General features: G+C 48.5%; 2 protein-coding genes across 5 annotated transcripts; one reads left to right on the top strand and one right to left on the bottom strand.

The window, feature by feature from the left end:
- Positions 1 to 580: 580 nt before the first annotated feature.
- mtfr1l (mitochondrial fission regulator 1-like) lies at positions 581 to 7,796 on the bottom strand. 3 transcript variants are annotated; one of them, XM_081721045.1, is made up of 8 exons: positions 7,661 to 7,796; positions 5,820 to 5,953; positions 5,637 to 5,744; positions 5,390 to 5,499; positions 5,062 to 5,273; positions 4,569 to 4,932; positions 4,106 to 4,255; positions 581 to 3,943 (listed from the first exon to the last, which is right to left on the bottom strand). In XM_081721045.1, exons 2-7 carry the CDS (start codon positions 5,832 to 5,834, stop codon positions 4,144 to 4,146), a joined length of 921 nt encoding a protein of 306 aa, XP_081577171.1. In that variant the 5' UTR covers positions 5,835 to 5,953; positions 7,661 to 7,796; the 3' UTR covers positions 581 to 3,943; positions 4,106 to 4,143. The 3 variants fall into 3 exon arrangements, with proteins under 3 accessions (XP_081577171.1, XP_026882892.2, XP_035388729.1); XM_027027091.3 differs by lacking the exon at positions 7,661 to 7,796 and adding an exon at positions 6,572 to 6,725; XM_035532836.2 differs by lacking the exon at positions 7,661 to 7,796 and adding an exon at positions 6,572 to 6,725 and having other exon boundaries at positions 581 to 3,910.
- On the top strand, positions 7,747 to 18,960 carry si:ch211-15d5.11 (oxidation resistance protein 1). 2 transcript variants are annotated; one of them, XM_035532835.2, is made up of 15 exons: positions 7,747 to 7,880; positions 8,524 to 8,675; positions 9,620 to 9,678; positions 11,831 to 11,926; positions 12,560 to 12,664; positions 14,016 to 14,147; positions 14,313 to 14,497; positions 15,122 to 15,429; positions 15,902 to 16,061; positions 16,301 to 16,475; positions 16,740 to 16,856; positions 17,071 to 17,223; positions 17,369 to 17,464; positions 17,611 to 17,684; positions 17,945 to 18,960. In XM_035532835.2, exons 1-15 carry the CDS (start codon positions 7,819 to 7,821, stop codon positions 18,078 to 18,080), a joined length of 2,010 nt encoding a protein of 669 aa, XP_035388728.1. In that variant the 5' UTR covers positions 7,747 to 7,818; the 3' UTR covers positions 18,081 to 18,960. The 2 variants fall into 2 exon arrangements, with proteins under 2 accessions (XP_035388728.1, XP_026882887.2); XM_027027086.3 differs by lacking the exon at positions 11,831 to 11,926.
- The last annotated feature ends 32 nt before the right edge of the window (positions 18,961 to 18,992 follow it).

The raw sequence follows: 18,992 nt of genomic DNA, 5'->3' as shown, positions 1-18,992 counted from the left end.
CCGGGACCTCGCGGGGGGGGTGGTAAGAGAATCAGAGGAAGGGGATGCACGGGGACCCTCGATGGCACGGGGTTTCACAGGTAAGGGCTAGCCGGGGACAAACCGAAAAACTTGCATCAACAGGATACGTGCGAACTAGCACTTGCAGCTAGAAAGCAGAGTAACTGGCTGCATCTAAAGGGTTTCATATATTTGTGCTCAGCAAGGCAGCCGTGGCTTGTAGAGGTTCCTGCGTGCTTAAGGACACGCACGGCTCCCACGCGGGAGGGTCTGCAGATTCCGGCTTCATTCCTGAGCGTTTGCTGTGGAATAACACGTCCAGGCTCGAGGCTGTGTGGTGTCCAGCTACCGGGCCTTCATCTTTAGTGGTGCTGCCCTCGTGTGGTTCGCATGCGTCAATGCACGTATTTTAATAGAGGGAAAGGTACACTTTAATATAGGGTTTTAGCATAGTAACATTCTGGACAATAACATTTTTAAATAACATTTATATAAAGATTACAAAATCATTCTGCAAGCCCTTTGTAACAAGGGCATCTGTCAAATGCTAAAAATATAATTTGAGGCACCACAGATACCATCAAGTTTAGTCTTTTATTTTATGTGAACAATACAGACAGACATAACCCACTCCTATGTGAAACATTTGCACTCACATTTCTGTTTGAAATCTCTCAACCAAAATTCCGCCTGCATCTGCATGTGAAGTCTTGGGCACGTCAGGACTTTTTCTTAACGCTGTCTGAGAGGGCGTTCTGCGCTCTCTTTCATCTGACAACATTATTCCTATTTCCCCAACGTTTCAGATCTCATTCTACATGCATTAAAACCTGTTTGTTGTAGATTTCTTCTGTTTCTAAGTATGTGATGCATAGCAAGACACACGAGGACAGATGTGTGAAAGCAGGTTACAGACATCAACCCGTGGAAAGGTCAGAGCCAACACCTGTTCAGATGGGTTGTTTCAGGCTTAGTTGCGTACTGTCCCAACAATATGGAATAAGAACCAAATCTAGAACCACAGGGAAGCTATATATTACACACACACACAGTGGGTGAAATAAGGATTGAACACATCACCAATTGTCTAAGTAGATATATCTCTAAAAGGTGCTTTTGACATGAAATTCTCACCAGATGTGGGTAACAACCCATTAAATCCACACATGCAAAGAAATCCAACCATAGATGACCATAAATTAAAGTTGTGTGTAATAATGTGAAGTGACACAGGGAAAAGTATTGGACACACTTACTGAAATTTATTTAATATTGCCAGTGCCATATTCTGAAAAACAGCCCCACACCATGATGTTCCCACCTCCAAACTTCACTGTTGGTATGGCGTTTTTGGGGTGATGTGCAGCACCTTATGACACCCAGAGTTCAAATTTTGGTCTCATCTGACCAGACTATGTTCTCCCAGTATTTCACAGGCTTGTCTAAATGTTGTTGAGCAAACTTTAAAACACACTTCAACATGCTTTTTCTTCAGCAATGGAGTCTTGCGTGGTGAGCGTGCATACAGGCCATGGAGGTTGAATGCATTACTTATTTTCTTTGAAACAATGTACCTGCTGACTCCAGGTCTTTCTGTAGCTCTCCACAGGTGGTCCATGGCTCTTGGACAACTCTTCTGATATTTTTCACTCTCCTGTCTGAAATCTTGCGGGGAGCACCTGGCCAGTTTATGGTGAAATGATGTTCTTTTCACTTCCACATTATGGCCCCAACTGTGCTCACTAGAACCTTCAGTAATTTAGAAATTCTTCTGTAACCAATGCCATAGGTATGTTTTGCAACAATAAGGTTACAAAGGTCTTGCAAGCGCGCACAGGTTTTACCCCTCAGGAGATGTTTCTTATGTGGCACCTTGGTAATGAGACAGCTTTTTATAGGCCAGCAGTTGAACCAGCTGATATTAATCTGCACTAAATGGCAGGATTGCTTTCTAATAACTGATAGATTTCAGCTGCTGTCATGACTTTCCATGGCTTTTTGCACACCTCTTTCTTCATGTGTTCAATACTTTTTCCCTGTGTCATTTCTCATTATTACACATAATTTACGGACGTCTATGGTTTGATTTCTTTGCATTTACTTGGTGGTGTGTTCAATACTTACTTCACCCGCTGTGTGTGTGTACACACACATATATATATTACACACATACATATACATACATATAAATCAATAAATAATCAATATTAATCACTGGCAGACCCATCATACGTGAGGTTCCATACACATCAGAACTGTAAGACAACTTCCATGCCATACATTCACATAGTATAGCATCACACACATTATTACGACGGAGCACTGCCACTCTCTGCCCTAATGAGGGTAGTGGCAGTTTGTGTCATACAAGCATGCAGTGTACAAAGTAGTACTTTCTTTTCAGTTTGATAGTTGAGGATTTAATATCTTCCTAATGGATCAAGTTAACAGAAAATCACACCATTCGTGTGCTCTGTAGGTCAGAGAAATGCAAAAGTGCTTGTGTAAAACTCCTCCTGCTCGTGAGGTCAGCCACACCACACGGGGCTTGCAGCACTAATAGTGTCATGAACACCAAGCTGCAGTGGGTGGTAGTGAGGTACCTGTCTGAGTGTTGGGGCCAGTGTTCTCACTTCAGTTTAAGAAACACACAAACTGCCAGTCTACTGGTTACCGCCAGGAACTGGACGGTATGTTGATCAAAACAGTTTCAGTGTGCTGAAAGCCCTGCCCACGTCCAGAAGTAGATGACCTGCCTGGATGAACAGGGCTTCTCACGGATCACAGAGGGTCTCTGTCAGTCTCTAAAATCTTGCACCAGCCCAAACCCCCTGAAACCATGAGCGCGTACATCTGACATGGGTTTGTTGTTGTTTATTTGTTTTTAAACTCTTGAGTACTCTCCCAGCTCCACCAGTACATAAACCCGACCCGAGGGCCAGGAAAGCAGCCCGTATCGGTAACAGAAGAAAAGTGTGAACTTGAAACGTTAGTGAAGACACACGTGCTAGTCACAAAGTGATGACGAGGCCAAGATCTTCACCAGCGAACCCACACAACGTTCCTTAGAGAATCACACACACACACACACACACACACACGTCTTAAAAAAAGGTTTGTTTTTACTCCCCCCAATCCATCTGTACAAAAACCCAAAGCAAATGATCCTTCTGAAACGTTTTGACTGGCGTCTTCTCAACTATTGTTTATTTACTTATTGTTTGTTTATTCTGAAAAGCCGGAGCTTCTCGCGTAGTTAAGTTTGCACCAGTCCATCGGCACCCAGAGAGCAACACTGTTAGTGGCGCGTCACACACAAAACCCACTGCAGCACCTGCACATCACTCTCTCCCTCGTGACCCCCCGTGTTATAAATCAAACGGAAAACACAACGTACTACTGCAGACAAAACCAGTCAACAAATATTTCAAGTAACTATTGCGCAATTTCACAGGGATGAGGAGGCAAAGAATTAAGTTAAAAATAACAAAACTAATTGCTAGCAAATCCGTTGACAACCATCTCAGTGGGGTTTGAAGGTTGGGAAGTGGCGAGCGCCCCACGTGGGTGCGGGAGCGTGCGTGGTCTTTGTAAAGCAGACGGTAAAAGTCCTGGTCAAACTAAGCACACGCACGGAGGTGAGCAAAACAGCAACTGACCTTCATACCAGGAACAAGCGTGCGCACGCACACACACACACACACACGCACGCACGCACACACACACACGCGCACACACGCACACACCTTGGAGCGTGTGAGTGTGTCCGGACACGTGCACACGTTTCCTACAGGGAGCACAAGTGATCCGGCCCCTCCATGAAAAGTGGGCGGGGCAGATAACCTGGAGTTTGCATCATTGCTGACTGGGTGTTATGGGGTCTCCATAGCAACAGTCCACAGGCACAGGCCTAGCACGGAAGGGAGACAAACAAGACCTTGGTCTAGGAGAAGAAAGAGTAATGAAACAAAGAAAAACAGGCAATCAGATGTGAAGGAACATCAGAGAGATTCACATGACAGTCAGCCAGCACTTCCATTTTTATTTTTGGGTTCACTTTTTGTCTTATATGTTTTTATTCAGTTTGGTTCCTCGCGGCCCTTACATGGAGAGCGGGACGAGGACGTGCGAGGGGGAGACGGGTTACTTCTTCAGAATGATGTCATCTTCCCTCAGAGAGAACTTCTTCCTCAGAGCTTCTGATATCAGGGTCGCAGAGTCTTCCTCGCGCAGAGACACGCAGCCACGAGAGAACCTGTACACACACACCCCCCCCCAGAGAAAAACACACTCATTTGAATTATGCATTTTTGCAAAAATATACACAGATTACAGAGCAGTAAAGTCCACTTATACGAACATACGTAATCTTAAACATAAAAGGGACTAAACAAACAAGAAGACAACAGCACAGGACACCCAGCCGCACTTGTGTGCATTTACGCCTCTTAAGCACTACTGCTGTCGGGACGTGTGTGTGTGTGAGGTGCTAGTCTCCGTTGGTTTATGTACGTCATTTTAAGAGACAGTGTCCGTACGCGGGGACGGCGGTGCTTGCGTTTACTCGCCTGTCCTTGCAGATCTTTATGCGGTTCATGTCCCTCAAGATGTCCTTGACGTCGGCGAAGCTCGTGGACTTGGACAGCGACACCGTGTCTTCCTCCGGCTCCCGGAAGCCCGCGGATGGGTGGTCGAGGTCGAAGGTTGCCGACGCTGTCATGGAGGCCGGCGGCACGGGGTCTGGCACCAGCTCGGACACCTCCACCCCGTCCTCGTCCTCCTCCACATCCTCCTCCTCCTCCTCGGTGACGTCGCTGATGACGAAGGAGGCAGACGGGGCGGGGTGGTAGGCGGACGTCTCAAAGGGGGCCATGGTGAAGCCCATGGTGGTGTCGTCCGGAGAGAGCAGCTCGGGCGTGAGGGGGTTGGAGTCTGGAACACACCACGCCGGCGACACCCGTCAGATTACACGGTGACACGCTGGCCTGCGTCTCTTCTAACTCGGCAGGGAGCACGTGGGACATTTCGCCTGGGAACACAGACTTCGCTCTCATAACTTACCGGACTCGCCAGCCACGATCTTGGCGATCTGGGCCCGCAGCCGGCTGAGCTGGTCCTGCAGGGCGGTAGCCTGATTCAGCGCCGTCACACCCGGCTTCCTCAGGCCCTCCATCCGCTTGCCTTCGCGCCTGAAGTTCGGCACGGACGAGTTCCTGTGGAGTACCAGCAGGGGCGTCGGCCTCCACTCGTGCCTGAAGGGGCGTGTGTCGCTCCTGAGTGTCGGGAGGAAGCATAGGCCAGTCGGCACATGGCAGTCTGATCCAGCAGCTGTGCGGTGCCAGACAGGATCAATCGCGAGTCTGAATGCAGAAACTGAGCGCGCACACACCTTACTCTGGCGTACGTCTCCTCCTCGTCCGCTGCGATCCAACCGATGTCGGCCAGAGTAGGAACCAAGGGGCCGTCCATGTGTCGCAGCAAAGGAAGACCTGGCAGGACCTGACCCACAGACAAGAACACACAACTGGATTTACTACAGACTACAACAAACTAAATGACAACACAGTGCTGTCTCTTTCTTGCAGTATATTCGCGCGGGTAAGAACCATACACAGTCTATGGCGACAGGCGCGTACCTGGAAGCATGTCCTGTGGCTGGCTCTTAGGGGCAGAGTGGAGCCGATCCGTCTGACCACGCTGCGGGTCGCACCGTGAGGTTTATTTTGCCAAATAGGTATGACCGCCTGGAAAATGCGCACATAAATAACGGCGTCCGGTACGAATGTGCGCAAGGAAGGCAGGAAAGGAAAGGAGCTCACCGCTTCGGTCTCCATCGCACTAGTCGTGCTTAAAGGTGGCGATGCACTGCGCAGAACAAACAGAATTACTGCGGCACGCTGCACATCGTCACACAGCGCGAGCTGGATCCTTCCTCCGCGAGGTCACCGAACACCTAGACGGGAGGCATGGTGGGGTAGCGTCAGCCTGTGCTACACCTGCGCTACACCTGCGCTGCACATCACCGCAGCTGCGAATACCGCGAACGAGGGAACTGCACGGGGTGCGTCCGCTGGGGGCTTGACCCGCGCTCGAGCCGTCAGCGAACTGCTCGCGCCCGCGGTTCTGCTGCGTTAACGTCGCTCGCGAGCGCCCAAACCCTGCGCCTGCGCTCTCCGTGCTACAGGTGAAGGCACCGGCACAGGTGACTCGCGCCCCAACGTCTATCGGGCAGCATGTTGTGATTTAACGGGAGGAGCGCGTGCTATCCAGCGGCGTATGCCACAGGTTAGCTCGCGCTGGCTAGGCTAGCTAGGCTGGGCGTCCCAGGAAGTTCGCCACTGAACTCGAGGATTTGCCGACTCTCATTTTAAAAGGTCAATACTTTAAACCTTAAACAGCGCCGTCTGAGAGTTTCCATGGAAACTAAACGGCAAGCTAATAATCTTCGCGAGCAGCGCTAGGTCGCTACCTGGCTACCACGCTAGCTAGCTAGCTAGTTAGCTAGCACTATAAGATATCGCCACCCCTACACACCGAGCGTGGCGGGTTAGAAGCCTAATGTACTACAAACCATTGGTGGTTTAAACAATCCGGCGTCTTCTTATCGTGGATAAGCTGATGTATCTTCCCAATGTGATGGAGAACAGCACATACAGTGTGGACGCTTCGCAAGCTAGCCGGTCACTAGGCAGGTTAACGATACGAGGCTGTGATTGGCTGATTTTGGAATCCAACTCCAGCATCCACTCGAATTGGATATTACGTCGAGGAAACGAATAGACAAAGTAAAAGTTTGAAAACGACAAAAATAAATTTAGCGCACAAGTTATTGCTTACCAGTAAACAGATACGTGTGTTATATCGCCTGAACTAAACATTATAAATGAATCATGAAATAATTAAGCCTTAAATGTTCTTAACAAAGCTTTTTGTGGGGAAAATGTTTCCATTAACGTTGCGATCCAGAAAAGGTGTACAATCATTTTAGATGGCGAGTAAAATGATCTAATGGTATGTTCATTGATGTGCACATTATCTTTAGTTTTTATAGGATTATATTGCGGCTATACTGAGTTATATTTTAATGGCTGAAGAGCGGGACAGCGAGGTTAAATCTCGTAAGCACGCAACGCCTAACAATAGGTGGCGGCATACGCGTGTATTTTGCGGCCCGTTATTAAAACTGCGGGCAAGTAGAAATCGTTCCGTTTGAGTCTGTTTCTGTTTATGCCGCTGCATCGGCATAGACACCATAAACCACCGTGTGTGGATGCGCTAGTAAGGTATGCTGAGCAGCGGCGGTGTGCTTTTATTCTGTAGGACTGGCCAGCGTGTTTGGGGATTATTTCAGATGTCATCATACTTGGGAAATAGACAGTGAAACGGAGCGGCGATTGTTTGTGCTGTTTTGGTAAATGTATTAAAGGTAAATAATAAAATCACGTCATGTTTTGTAGTGCAGCGAGCTAGCTAGCATACCCAGCTAAATGGCGTTATTTGGCACGAGCGACAGAAACGAGCTATCCTCACGCTCCGGCTTGGTTCACGAGCCAGAGCCCATGGGGACTGTTGGCGTGTCCGATTTGGTCTTAAGATGCCTGTAAACCTGTAACCGAGAAACATGATGTCTAATCCTGATATTTCATCTGAAATGCGGCACCGTGCGTTAGGTGTCCTTGAGCACGATGACGAAGACGAAGGGAACCAGGAGGAAGCTGTGGCCAGCCCTGAAGCCAGAAGAGCCCGTCTGCTGAAGGTCTGCTGAAGGTCTGCTGGCTGTCCGGGCTCCAGCTGCGTCTACACCCGTCGCCCCGAGCCATGGAGCCCAAACAGCAGACGGCCACGAGCAGGGCCAGCTACTTCGGCAACATGAAGAGCAGGCCAGTGCCGCGCAGCCTGGGCTCGTGTTACACGCGTGTTTGTGTCCGCTGCTGCGAGGCGTAGTTTTTTTTATATATATATATATATATATCTCGCTGGTACTCTTACAAAGACGGGCTGTGCTGCAGGCTGACTCTGCTCTGCGCGCAAACCAAGCCGCCTCGCGCGCTGCACGTGCTGCTTGGTGACGTAATGTGCCGTGTAGACAGGTAGGGGGGCGTCAGCTGTTCTCAGGCAATAGACTTTTGCCTGTTGACGGTCAGTTCAGTGGCGGAACGATTTTAGAGGGAGTAGGCCACGGCTGCGTGCGTGCACGCTCCTCAGTCATTGTAGTGCAGCACAACGTTTGTGCTAAGCAGTTACATAAGCTAAGAGTCTCACTAAGACATCCGCTGAAGGGTACTCACCCAGACCTGCATACGTCAGTGTCTTGCCCAGTGACTGTATCTAAGTCGCCTGAATGCCTCGTATTAAACGCAACAGCTGCGGGGGAAGAGTCTGTGATTACAGATACTGCTAGATTATCTGCAGGTTGACATCAAACGGAAAAATATAACTGGAGCATAAACATGGGTTCATAATGTTGAATTACTTTGGCGTGGTGTGGTATGTTGATCAGTCTCTTATGGTGACCCCCCCCAGGCTCGGAGACAGGTTGCCCGTGAGTGTCACCCAGCCTCAGGGTTTCCCCCGGGGGCAGTGGGATGCCCCACCCTGCCCTCGGGCCACAGATGAGGTCAGCATGCCTCGGCATCACATCCGCAACCCCAAACTGAGGCAGTATTACCTCAAAGGTGAGTGAATGCCACTATAGCGGCGAAGACGTCCCCGTAAGCCAGCGCGTGATCGTTTACTTGATATTACAGTCAAGCCGTGTGTGTGTGTGTGTGGGGGGGGGGGGTTATAGCAAAAGCCCCTTTCAACACTCTAGTTTGATTGTTTGTTTGTTTGTTTTGTTAGTTTTGTTTGTTTGTTTGCTATACATCTGAGCTGGGCTCAGACCAGATGAAGTTAACCCCGGTTAGCTTGTTACCTGCTGAGGTATGTAAGCACATAACTGCACCTAACACACTGACAGTGTGAATCACAGGACACATAAGCAGGTAAAACCTGAAAATTTGGGAAAAAACTTCATTATAATACATTAAATGCATTTTTATGATTATTATTGTTTTGTTAAAAAAATTACACTGCCGTATTAGTTTTAAAGTATGTTTATAATTGTATTTTTCATTCTTGGAAACTATTTTTAGAATATATTCTTTCTGTAGATTCAAGTTTAGGAAAAAATGGATTAGTTATGGAAGTGTGTGTGTGTGTGTGTGTGTGTGTGTGTGTGTGTGTGTGTGTGTGTGTGTGTGCATGTGGGCTTGCCTTTAACCAACTTGAATGTCTTCTGTCTGCCTCTTATGAGGGCTCTCAGGAAGAACTGTTCTTTCAACTGGCTATTTTTGTTTTTCAACTTCATTTAAAGTTCACATTTAAATTTAACATTCAGGCAGGTTTTTTTTTTTTTTTTTTTGGTCTGTGGCTAAAACTGTGGCTTTTTCTTTTTGTCTACCAAACGAACCCACAACACTCAATTTCCCTCCGAATGCTGCTCTGAACCCCACTAGACCTGTTTTGAACCTGGTGGAGCTTTTTATCACACGTTAGATGCAGCCGGAGCTGCAAGGTGCTGGAGCAGAACAGCAGGTGTGCAGGAGACTTGTTCTCAGACAGAGTTTTGTGCTTACAGAGGCTACGCTCCCATGCGATGTTTCAACAGTCCAGTCAAGCAGTGGAAATGAGCAAGGGGTAAGAATAGCACACACACACACACACAAACAGCCGCATGCACGCACGCACAAACATGTGCATGCACATACACAAACAGCCACATGCATGCACGCACGCACAAACATGTGCATGCACATACACAAACAGCCACATACATACATGCACGCACGCACAAACAGGCGCATGCACACAAACATAAATGTGCATGTGAACACACTCTTGCACATACATACACAAATACATATACACACACATGCACACAAACGTAAATGTGCACGTGAACACACTCTTGCACATACATCCACAAATACATACACACACATGCACACAAACAAATGTCCGTGAGAACACACTTTGCACAAACATGAACATGCACACAAACACATGGCATGACCCACAGAAACACGCACTCTTCTCTGGCTCCACAGATACCATCGCTCTCACGTTACGTCATGTTGAACAATCAAACTCCCAGACTGTCACTGATCAAAGGTCAAATGCACTGACCCATCAGCCCTTGTGTTCCGACAGCATATGGGTTAAGGGTTATTTGTCCCTCGGATTTATGGAAGTTCTGAAATTTCTCCAGAAGTTTTCCCGTGTGGAGTCTTGGCCTAAGAAGCCTCTGGTAACGACCAAACTCGGCGTTGACGTTGGCAACACATCTGTGTGTGTTCGTGCACGTGAGCTGCTGGCATTTCTCCTAGTGAAAACCGTCACAGAGAAAGGGCTTACGTAGAGTGGCGCTGCTACCACGGCGACTAGCCGCATATGCGGTTTTGTTTCCCGTTGAAATAACTCCTTTTTAGACTGTATAAACTGAGACACTCCTCTGTCAGAGATGTAGAACAGGTTCCCTCTGTCTTTCGGTTCTTTTGCGTCCTGTCTTACGATGGTTGTACTGTGGCTTGCTCCGATGGAACGCTTCAGTAATCCTGTTACTTTTGTTTCTATGAGAGAAACCAGGTTAGGCAAAGGATGATTTGACTTCTGCTTTTATTAGGAGGGCCTGCTTTGCGTGTACACTCTGCAATCGTGTTATTGGGTGTGCCTGGCTCACAGGTGAATTTCCTAGCTGTAGTTACAGGCTGTTAATAATTTATGGGTCTCTCTGCAGGCTGTCCATCACAGCTCAGACTCAGGCCACAGGCCAGCTGCAGCCTGCGTGTGATTTGGGCTGTGGAACATATTCGCAGAACAGAACTTTCACCGGCACGGAGGTTGTGTGGTTGGGGGGTGTTGTGCTGGTGTCAGACGCAGGCCTGTAGTTGGGGGTCAAGGTTCATTCACAGTGGTCTTATACCCACACCTGTCCAGCCAAGAGTGACCCTGTGGTCAGAAACTGATCTGATGACACACTAGTGGACATGGAACACACACTGTAATATTGTTATATCAGCAACTTGTAGAAGGCAGGTGGATAAATGACGTGTCCAGTGAGTGTGTTGTCCAAGGCTGACAGTTTGTGTGACAGTTTGCGCTAAAGACCTTTAGGGCTGCAGCACACACAGCCAGCACTCAGGAAAGCAGACAGGCATCGTGTGCCAGAGTTGGACTAGACAAAGCATGCGCATTTCCGTTCATTCTTGAAAACAGGATTCATCCGAGCAGGCGATCAGGCCAGGCGGCGCTTTTCCGCTTCTTAACGATCCATTTCTGTGCTCTTCTGTCTACCGGACTCTTAAATTTCTGTTTCTCTTTAGACAACGAAAACACTCAAACGGATCGTAGTCCGTGGTAGCGTATCTGCCCTAAGGAACGGCGTGTTCAGACGGGTTAGCTGTAGAGCCAGCGTTGTGTTCGCCAGCGGTTTTTTTCCTCTTTTTCTGCTTGACTGCGCAAATCTTCTTGCGAATTCACCCTGAAGCAGATCCACAGGCTGATCCTGAGACGAGCTCCGGGGTCCAGTGGCTCGAGCAGGCCTTTCACTACGGGAGGCGCGTGCTGCCGTAGTCTGTCAGGCTGGATCAGCAGACAGCACTCGGCCTGCTTGGATTAAGTCTGCCGCCACACCACAGTATCGTGCTCCTTGTCCTTTAATGTCTTTTCATGTCCAATCGATGTATCAAGACACAGTTTCCTTGATATTCGCCATTTCACATTGATGTTTTTAGAATGTTTAGTTATTCCTGCACATTTTTATGCTTAGCTGTGTGTCTGTGTTATACAGGTTCATCGCAAGGACACTGTATTTAGTGTGGCCTCTCAGTTTAGCAGGAGACAAGGAGACACCCTGTCTACCCATACTACCCTCTTACACGCACAGGTGTGCATTTGTCTACCCGTACTACCCTCTTACACGCACAGGTGTGCATTTGTCTACCCGTACTACCCTCTTACACACGCAGGTGTGCATTTGTCTACCCGTACTACCCTCTTACACACACACAGGAGTGCATCTTCTTCTGTCATTCTTTCCTTCATGGCCAACTGCAGGTAGCTCATATTATGAATTTAGTGAAATCTGCGTGAAGCCGGAAGGGAGTTTTTGGCTCTGCTTTGTTGTTTTAATGGTTTAGTGTTTGGTTGACACGTCTGAACTAACCTGACTTCACGTCCCTGATCACATCTGTCACTAGTACCTTGTTTCTCATTGTGTAAGAATAAAATGAACAGTAACCGCACCAAGTAAAACAAGTGCGTGGTCTTGCATTATATGACTGATATTCAGGGTGAAAGACTTCACTGCACGTTTATCTTATCAGCGTCTTATTTACATTTGTTGAAGTGTGACATGTAATCAGTGCCCCCAGTCAACTGTGTGATGTCACAATGTGTCAGAAAGGAAGAGGAAGTGAAAGAATTGTGTTGCTGTTTAAAGTAGTGAGTCCTTTGTCTGAGTCGCCCGGTCGCAATGTCTCTCCTCACCTCTCGACTTCGGCGGCACTGCATCCCACAGTTATCGGCAACGCCCCCTTACTCTGGCTCGGAGCCCAGCCTGGGGGCCATGACCCCAGCCACCCCTGTGTCTCCGTCCACAGATGCGGAGTATGACAAGCTGCTGGTGAGTATCTGCGTGTATTTGGGGAAACATTAGCTAAGCAGACCTGTCTTTGTGTTTACTGCTGGTCAACCCATACGGGATTTCTAAGGGCCGATTATATATCCCAACTGATAAAATAATTTAAATAATAAGTAAGACCCAAAATTGCTAAATGAGTGTCCATGGGCTATAAAAACCAGCAGGTGCATGAGAGTTACAGTACAACTGTTTCCCCACCTTCCCTAAACTGAAGTAGATTATGTACGTTTGTTTGGGTTTGTTGACTGATTATTTGGCTTGTAACCGAGTCCATCTGAGCGATCAAACAAATGGAAGAAAAGCTAACTTAGTTTACACAGCCTGCTCATCCAACACGTGACCAGAGGTGACAATGTGGCCGGGTGGAGATTCTGTCAATAGTTGGCGCGCGCATGCGCGCACACACACACACACACACACACACACACACACACACACACACACACAGAGCTAGAAACCCTTAACGTTTGTTCCCCAACATGTTGGTGGAAAGTTAAAAGTTGATGACATTAATTTTAGCTTTCAGAGTCCTATTAACCTAAGCCAACATTTCCCATTAGCTGATGCAACCTACTGTAGCTAACGTTGGGTATCGTATAACTCAAATCGATTGCTTATGACAGCAGATTGTTGAGATGAGACGAGAATAACAGTTTTTTGAGCCCTGTAAGCGAGTTAGCTAGTTTAACTGGTTAAAGGCTTGCTAACATTTCAATTCCCAAATAACATTATTCACATTGTCACTAAATAACCGGAATCAATTATGCATGCAATAAACACTGAATATGTTGCGAGACCTATTAAGTTAATTTACTTAAGTTAATTAAGCTTGGTTAATTCTTTGAAAGAGAGAAATTAAAGTTTTACCGTTTCTCTCAGGAAACGTCACCTCCAGCATTGGTACTCGCTATTTCACAGCACCCGCTGCGTTGTGCCTGTAGGCGGTTTTGGATCATCGGCCGGCTGATATATCGGTCAACCACTAGCTTGAAGGGCGCTTGTGTTTTGGATGCATGTCTACACAGCTGGTTTTGATGCTTAGCTCACAATTAGCTTGGTCCAGCTCAACTACCGTGTGTGTGTGTGTGTGTCAGTGGTTCACAAGCTCAGAGGCGAGTCTGAACACTGCGATAATCCCCAGTGCCGCTGTGTTGAGTCAAAGCTCAGTTTATGTATTCATTCATAAATTAATAACACAAGTTTAAAATGGATCAGGGTGTTATATAAATGAAGTTTGCTACGGTGGTGATTGTTTTTGCTTTAATTATCTTAACTCTTATTATAGGACACATTAGCACTAAGGATCTTATCTCTTGGTGTTTATTGTCGTTAGGATGTGGAGGCGGTGCCTATGCCTGATGGACAGCTGTGCCTATTGGCTCTGCCGCCTGAGTGCACACAGGGGGCGGGGCCAGCGGACATGCCATACCTCAAGCTGTTCTGCCGTTTCATCACTGACCGTAAAGTGAGCACCAATGCATTTCATTCATAAACTAATATACCACAAACGTTGAAAATGGATGGAGGTGATATCATTTTTACTAGTGACAAGTAGATATGCATGTGATTCTTTTTATTACCATTTTTTAATGGTAATGAATTCTCGCTCTCTCCCCATTACTCTGTGTAGGGAGTGGTTTCTGGGATTCTGCTGGTGACACCCAATAAGATCTTCTTCGATCCTCATAAGACCCTCCCCCTGGTACAGGAGAATGGCTGTGAGGAGTACCTGTTCTCCTGCTTATTGGACAACCTCACATCAATCACCTTCTTCTCCGATATCTCCCATGTTCACTTCAGCTGCTCCACACAGAAGTAGGTACCAGTTAACTGAGAGTACCCGTTAGCCATCGAGCACTACACACCTTTGTGAAGATGTCTGAGCATCAGGTGAGGTCAACCCACCTGTCTAGCTGACATTAATATTAAAGTGTTCTGTGATGATGGATAATTTCATGAGTAGGTTAACATTTCCCAGTCTAACATTTTAGATCAGACCTGTCTGATCTCGTCCTCCATGTGGTAGTGTGGCTGCAGGTTTGAATTTGCTCAGTGGTTTGATGAATGTTTCTACAGATGCGTGTCTTTAAAGCACGTCCGCCCGCGGCATTCGCCGAACACAGCTGTCACACAAGGGCTCATGTCTGTTTAACCCTTAAACTAAGGCTTCACTAAGGTCCTTCAGTGTTTTTGCAGTACTGAATAACAAACACTCTCGGCTGCTGGATGCTGGCTGTGTTTTGATGGGGCGGTGTGCATGCAGTGGTTGTCCTGTCACAAAGTCTTTGAAATGAGCCTCGGAACGCAGCCAGCAGGCACACGGGCGTAGCTGGGTCTGTCCTGTCCGTCATTTCCCACACTCCGCTTGGGAGTATTTGTAAACACAGACCCTGAACCCACTAAGAAGGGTCTATCATCACCCTCCCACTGTTTATGCAGGTGGAAAGGTCGCAAGAGGGCATGGAAGCACCGTGCTTCAAAAACTCTCGACAAGGAGACGACCCAGACTAAAACACCCACCGTTCCCACGGTGATGTCAGACCTGGGGGTGGGATTGGAGGCAGGAGCAGGCGAGGACGTGGGCGGAGAGAGCCAGGACATGGCTGAGGTGGAGCGGCAGTTGGAGCACCTCGTGCTGGGGGCGGGCATGCTGAACAGTGCTGCCACCTTCTGCTGTGGAGGAGTGGACACAGGGATCGGGGCCAGCGCAGAACCCACGCAGGTGCAGAAAGAAGCGCGGCTCTCGGGTAAGCTGCGTGTGGTGTGCGCGCGCGTGCCAAAGCGCATCTCCACAAAAAGGAACACAGTGAGATCTGTATGGTTGAAGTGTTTTGCAACTGGAAATGCAAAACCAGAATTTTTTTTAAAAAAAATTTACATTTTAACCCTTTGTGTGCTAGTTTACAGCTACATTAATTCAAGCACACACAAGAATAACCAAACGCCAAGGCTGATGTCACTTAAGTGTCAACAGTTCTTATTTGTGCATATATTTATATCTCCTGTACTTCCTTAAGGCCTCCCATGACTGACTGTCTTACTGTATGCAGGGTCCTCTTTGAGAGCACACCCTGTCTGCCCACCCTGCTAGCTCCCTCTCTCCCTCTCCCTCTCTCTCTCTCTCTCTCTCTCCCCCCTCCCTCTTTCTCTCATTGTCTAACGCTCTCTCCCTCTCCTTCTCTAACGTGTGCTCTCTCTCTCTCTCACGGTGTCCTCCAGGCCCTGGGGAACAGCTGCGTTCCTCCACCAGTTTCCTGATGTTTGTGAGGATGCGTCAGAAGCAGCCGACCACAAGGAGGAGGGGCTTCGCTGCGCTGGAGCTGAGCAAGGCCAAGACCACGCCCCTTCGAGACGCCTGGTTCGCTCTGCAGCAGGAGAAGTAAGAGGGGGCAGGGCTTCACAGAGCAGCACCAAAGGGCCTGGCCTAAAACCATGACTATTATCGAGGTCCTGGACTGGTGGGCTCCCCCTGGAGGACTGCTGGAACACGGCACCCTGGTCTCTTTGCTTAGAAGAGCTGGACAAAGAATGAAACGCACGTTAGCTTAACTGTGTCTGAGGGTTCCTGTGCCTTGCGGTGTATTTGATCCCTGACTTCCCCTTCCATGTGCTGGACAGGTCAGACGAGCTCTACGCCTACCTGAGCCAGCGCCGGCCCGACCTGTCCATCCTGGAAGGTGCCGAGGAAGAGGAGGACGAAGACGACTTTGTGCTTCTGGACGACAGAGAAGACAGAGAGGAGGGGGAGACGGAGGGGTCGCCGAGGCATGGACATACCGGGGACGAGTGGGAGGTGTGTGTGTGTGTGTGTAACGAGTGTAAGGGAGACATGGCAAAGCAGTTAGATGACGGTGGTGGAAACGCAGGACGTCACCGGACGTTTGTGGTTTGGCAGTGCTGGTGTTTAAAAGATTTATATCACATGTCACAGGATGGTGTGTGTGTGTGGCGGTTAGGGGGTATTCCTGGAACACTGAGAGTTCCTGGTTATTTCTCTGGAAATAGCTTGCCCGTGTGTGTGTGTGTGTGATTCAGCCACTGTTGTATCTGTGTGTAGATGGTGTGTGTAGAGGACAACAGAGCAAGGATCTCCGTGTCTGCAGACAGAGAACCAGAAGGGCTTTGTGATATCCTGAAACAGAGCCTCATACTGGACGCACAGCAAGTCCGAGAGGTAAGAACAAACGCACACACACCGCGCTACAGGGAATTAACAGCATTACTTCACACTTGACACAGAGAAGATGTCAGAGAGAACACACACATCCTCAACGGAGTTTCGCAGTCCAGAATCAACAGCGTGATATCGTGATGTTGTGTGGAGATCTCCGTTACGGGCTGGGTTGTGTGTAAACATCCTGTTGGTGACATTTCCCTCTCCTGCCCAGCTGACGGGCGAGCTGCCGGCGCGTACGGTGGGGCACACGTGGAGGTTGGCGTACAGCACCAGTCAGCACGGCTCCAGCCTCAAAACACTCTACAGGAGACTTAGTCCATCTGACTCGCCCGTGCTGCTCATAATCAGAGATCACAACCAGCAGGTCAGACGCACACGCTGATGTACGCGGGCCGTAATAAACAAACTGGGAATAACAACTTTCCTTGTTTATTTCTTCACACTCGTGTATCCATCTGCTCAGATACATCTAGTTAACTTTATTTCTCTCGCGTGTCTCCCTCTCTCAGGCGTTTGGCGCCTTCCTCTCTCACCCGCTGTGTCCGAGTGAGAAGTTCTACGGTACGGGAGAATCCTTCCTCTTTCTGCTCCACCCCCGCTTCAAGGTGAGGCCCATCCCAGAATATTCCTGTGGCCAGGTTTGAGAACCATGAGCCTTCGTGTCTCCTCGGTGCATACAGTGAAGTGTTCCGGTTTTCCGTACCGTGTAACATATTCTCTAACCCGTTTTCTCTCTGCGTTCTACTGTCAGTGTTTCCGCTGGACGGGTGAAAACTCCTTCTTCATCAAAGGAGACCTCGACTCTTTTGCCATTGGCGGAGGGAGGTAGGGTCTGATTCTCGCTTCGCCCTTACAAACTGTGTGCCAGTGGGGACTTGGACACTTTTGTAGATATTTAATTTATTTATGAAACCCTCCAGGTTTCCAAACAAACCTCCTCTATCAGACGGAGGTCCTCGCACAGGTGGCGAAGGACCTCCGTCTGAGCCGTCCGTTTCTCTGGAGACCTCGTGTTCTGCGTCCGCTGCGGTTGGTACTAACCTCTACAGCACGAGTATTTTAACCCCCACCCTTTCTCCACCCAGCGGGCACTTTGGCTTGTGGCTGGACGAGACGCTGTACCTTGGCCGGAGCAACCCCTGCGCCACCTTCAGCAACTGCAGCCTGTCCGAGGCGAGCGACTTCCGCGTGCTGCAGCTCGAGGCCTGGACCTTCTGGTGAGTCCAGGAGTCCCAGCACATGTCCGCAGAACTTCACGAAGGCCCTCTCCGAGAGTCCAGACGATCGTAACGCCGCCAAGGACTGTGAGAAACTTTGCTCGTAGATTGGGCCAGATGACGATGAGGACAATGGTGGTATTCCCGCTGAACGGAATTCCCCGACCGCGTACCTCTGGAGCTGAGGGAATTTCACAGTGGGATCATTGCTGTCAAACCGACACTTTTTCCCCACGTTACGATCCGTCTGCTGCCGTGTGGCGTGTATACGGATGTTGAGGTTGTAGTGTGCACCTGGGTGCTGGATCAGTACGGATAAAAGGGACACACCTCTCCGGAGGTCACGACCTTTTGCCTCTACGACAGTTCAACAGGTACTCTGCCCTCTGCCCTCCCACGCGGCACACTTTTGCTCCAAGCTCATGATCGAAAAAAGTGTTGACGCCCAACTTTTGGTTTTTTTTTGCTCACACCAAATCAAACCTTGCCTGGAGCCTAGGAGAGAAATGCTGTTTTAACGTGAGCGTTTACGTTCCACACGCCTGTCCCACTCACGTGGGGCACACTCGGGGCACACTCCGCACACATACTCAATCCCGTACCGAGCACTCGCGTTCTACAGATGAAGGGTTTGGATTTTCTGTCTGTTATTAGGTCCTGTACAATAACAGGAAGTGATGTTTACCTGAACAAGCGGCACAACCTCCCAGATGGCACGTTGAATCTGTACTTGGAAAGGGGAAAACACTTTACGTTGTTCTAGAAACTGTACAGTAACTAACAATTGAGTTATCCATGCACAAACGTATCTGCTACTGCACAACTCGCACAGCTAAATAAATTTAAAAATGTACATATGAATTAAATGTGAAAAGTGAATCATTGATTTTTGTAATGTTTTTGTAAAACTACTCCA

The sequence above is a fragment of the Electrophorus electricus genome, chromosome 10 (genome assembly GCF_041902795.1).
Source record: "Electrophorus electricus isolate QZ-2024a chromosome 10, ASM4190279v1, whole genome shotgun sequence".
Classification (NCBI taxonomy): domain Eukaryota; kingdom Metazoa; phylum Chordata; class Actinopteri; order Gymnotiformes; family Gymnotidae; genus Electrophorus; species Electrophorus electricus.
This window is presented reverse-complemented; position numbering and strand designations above follow the sequence as displayed.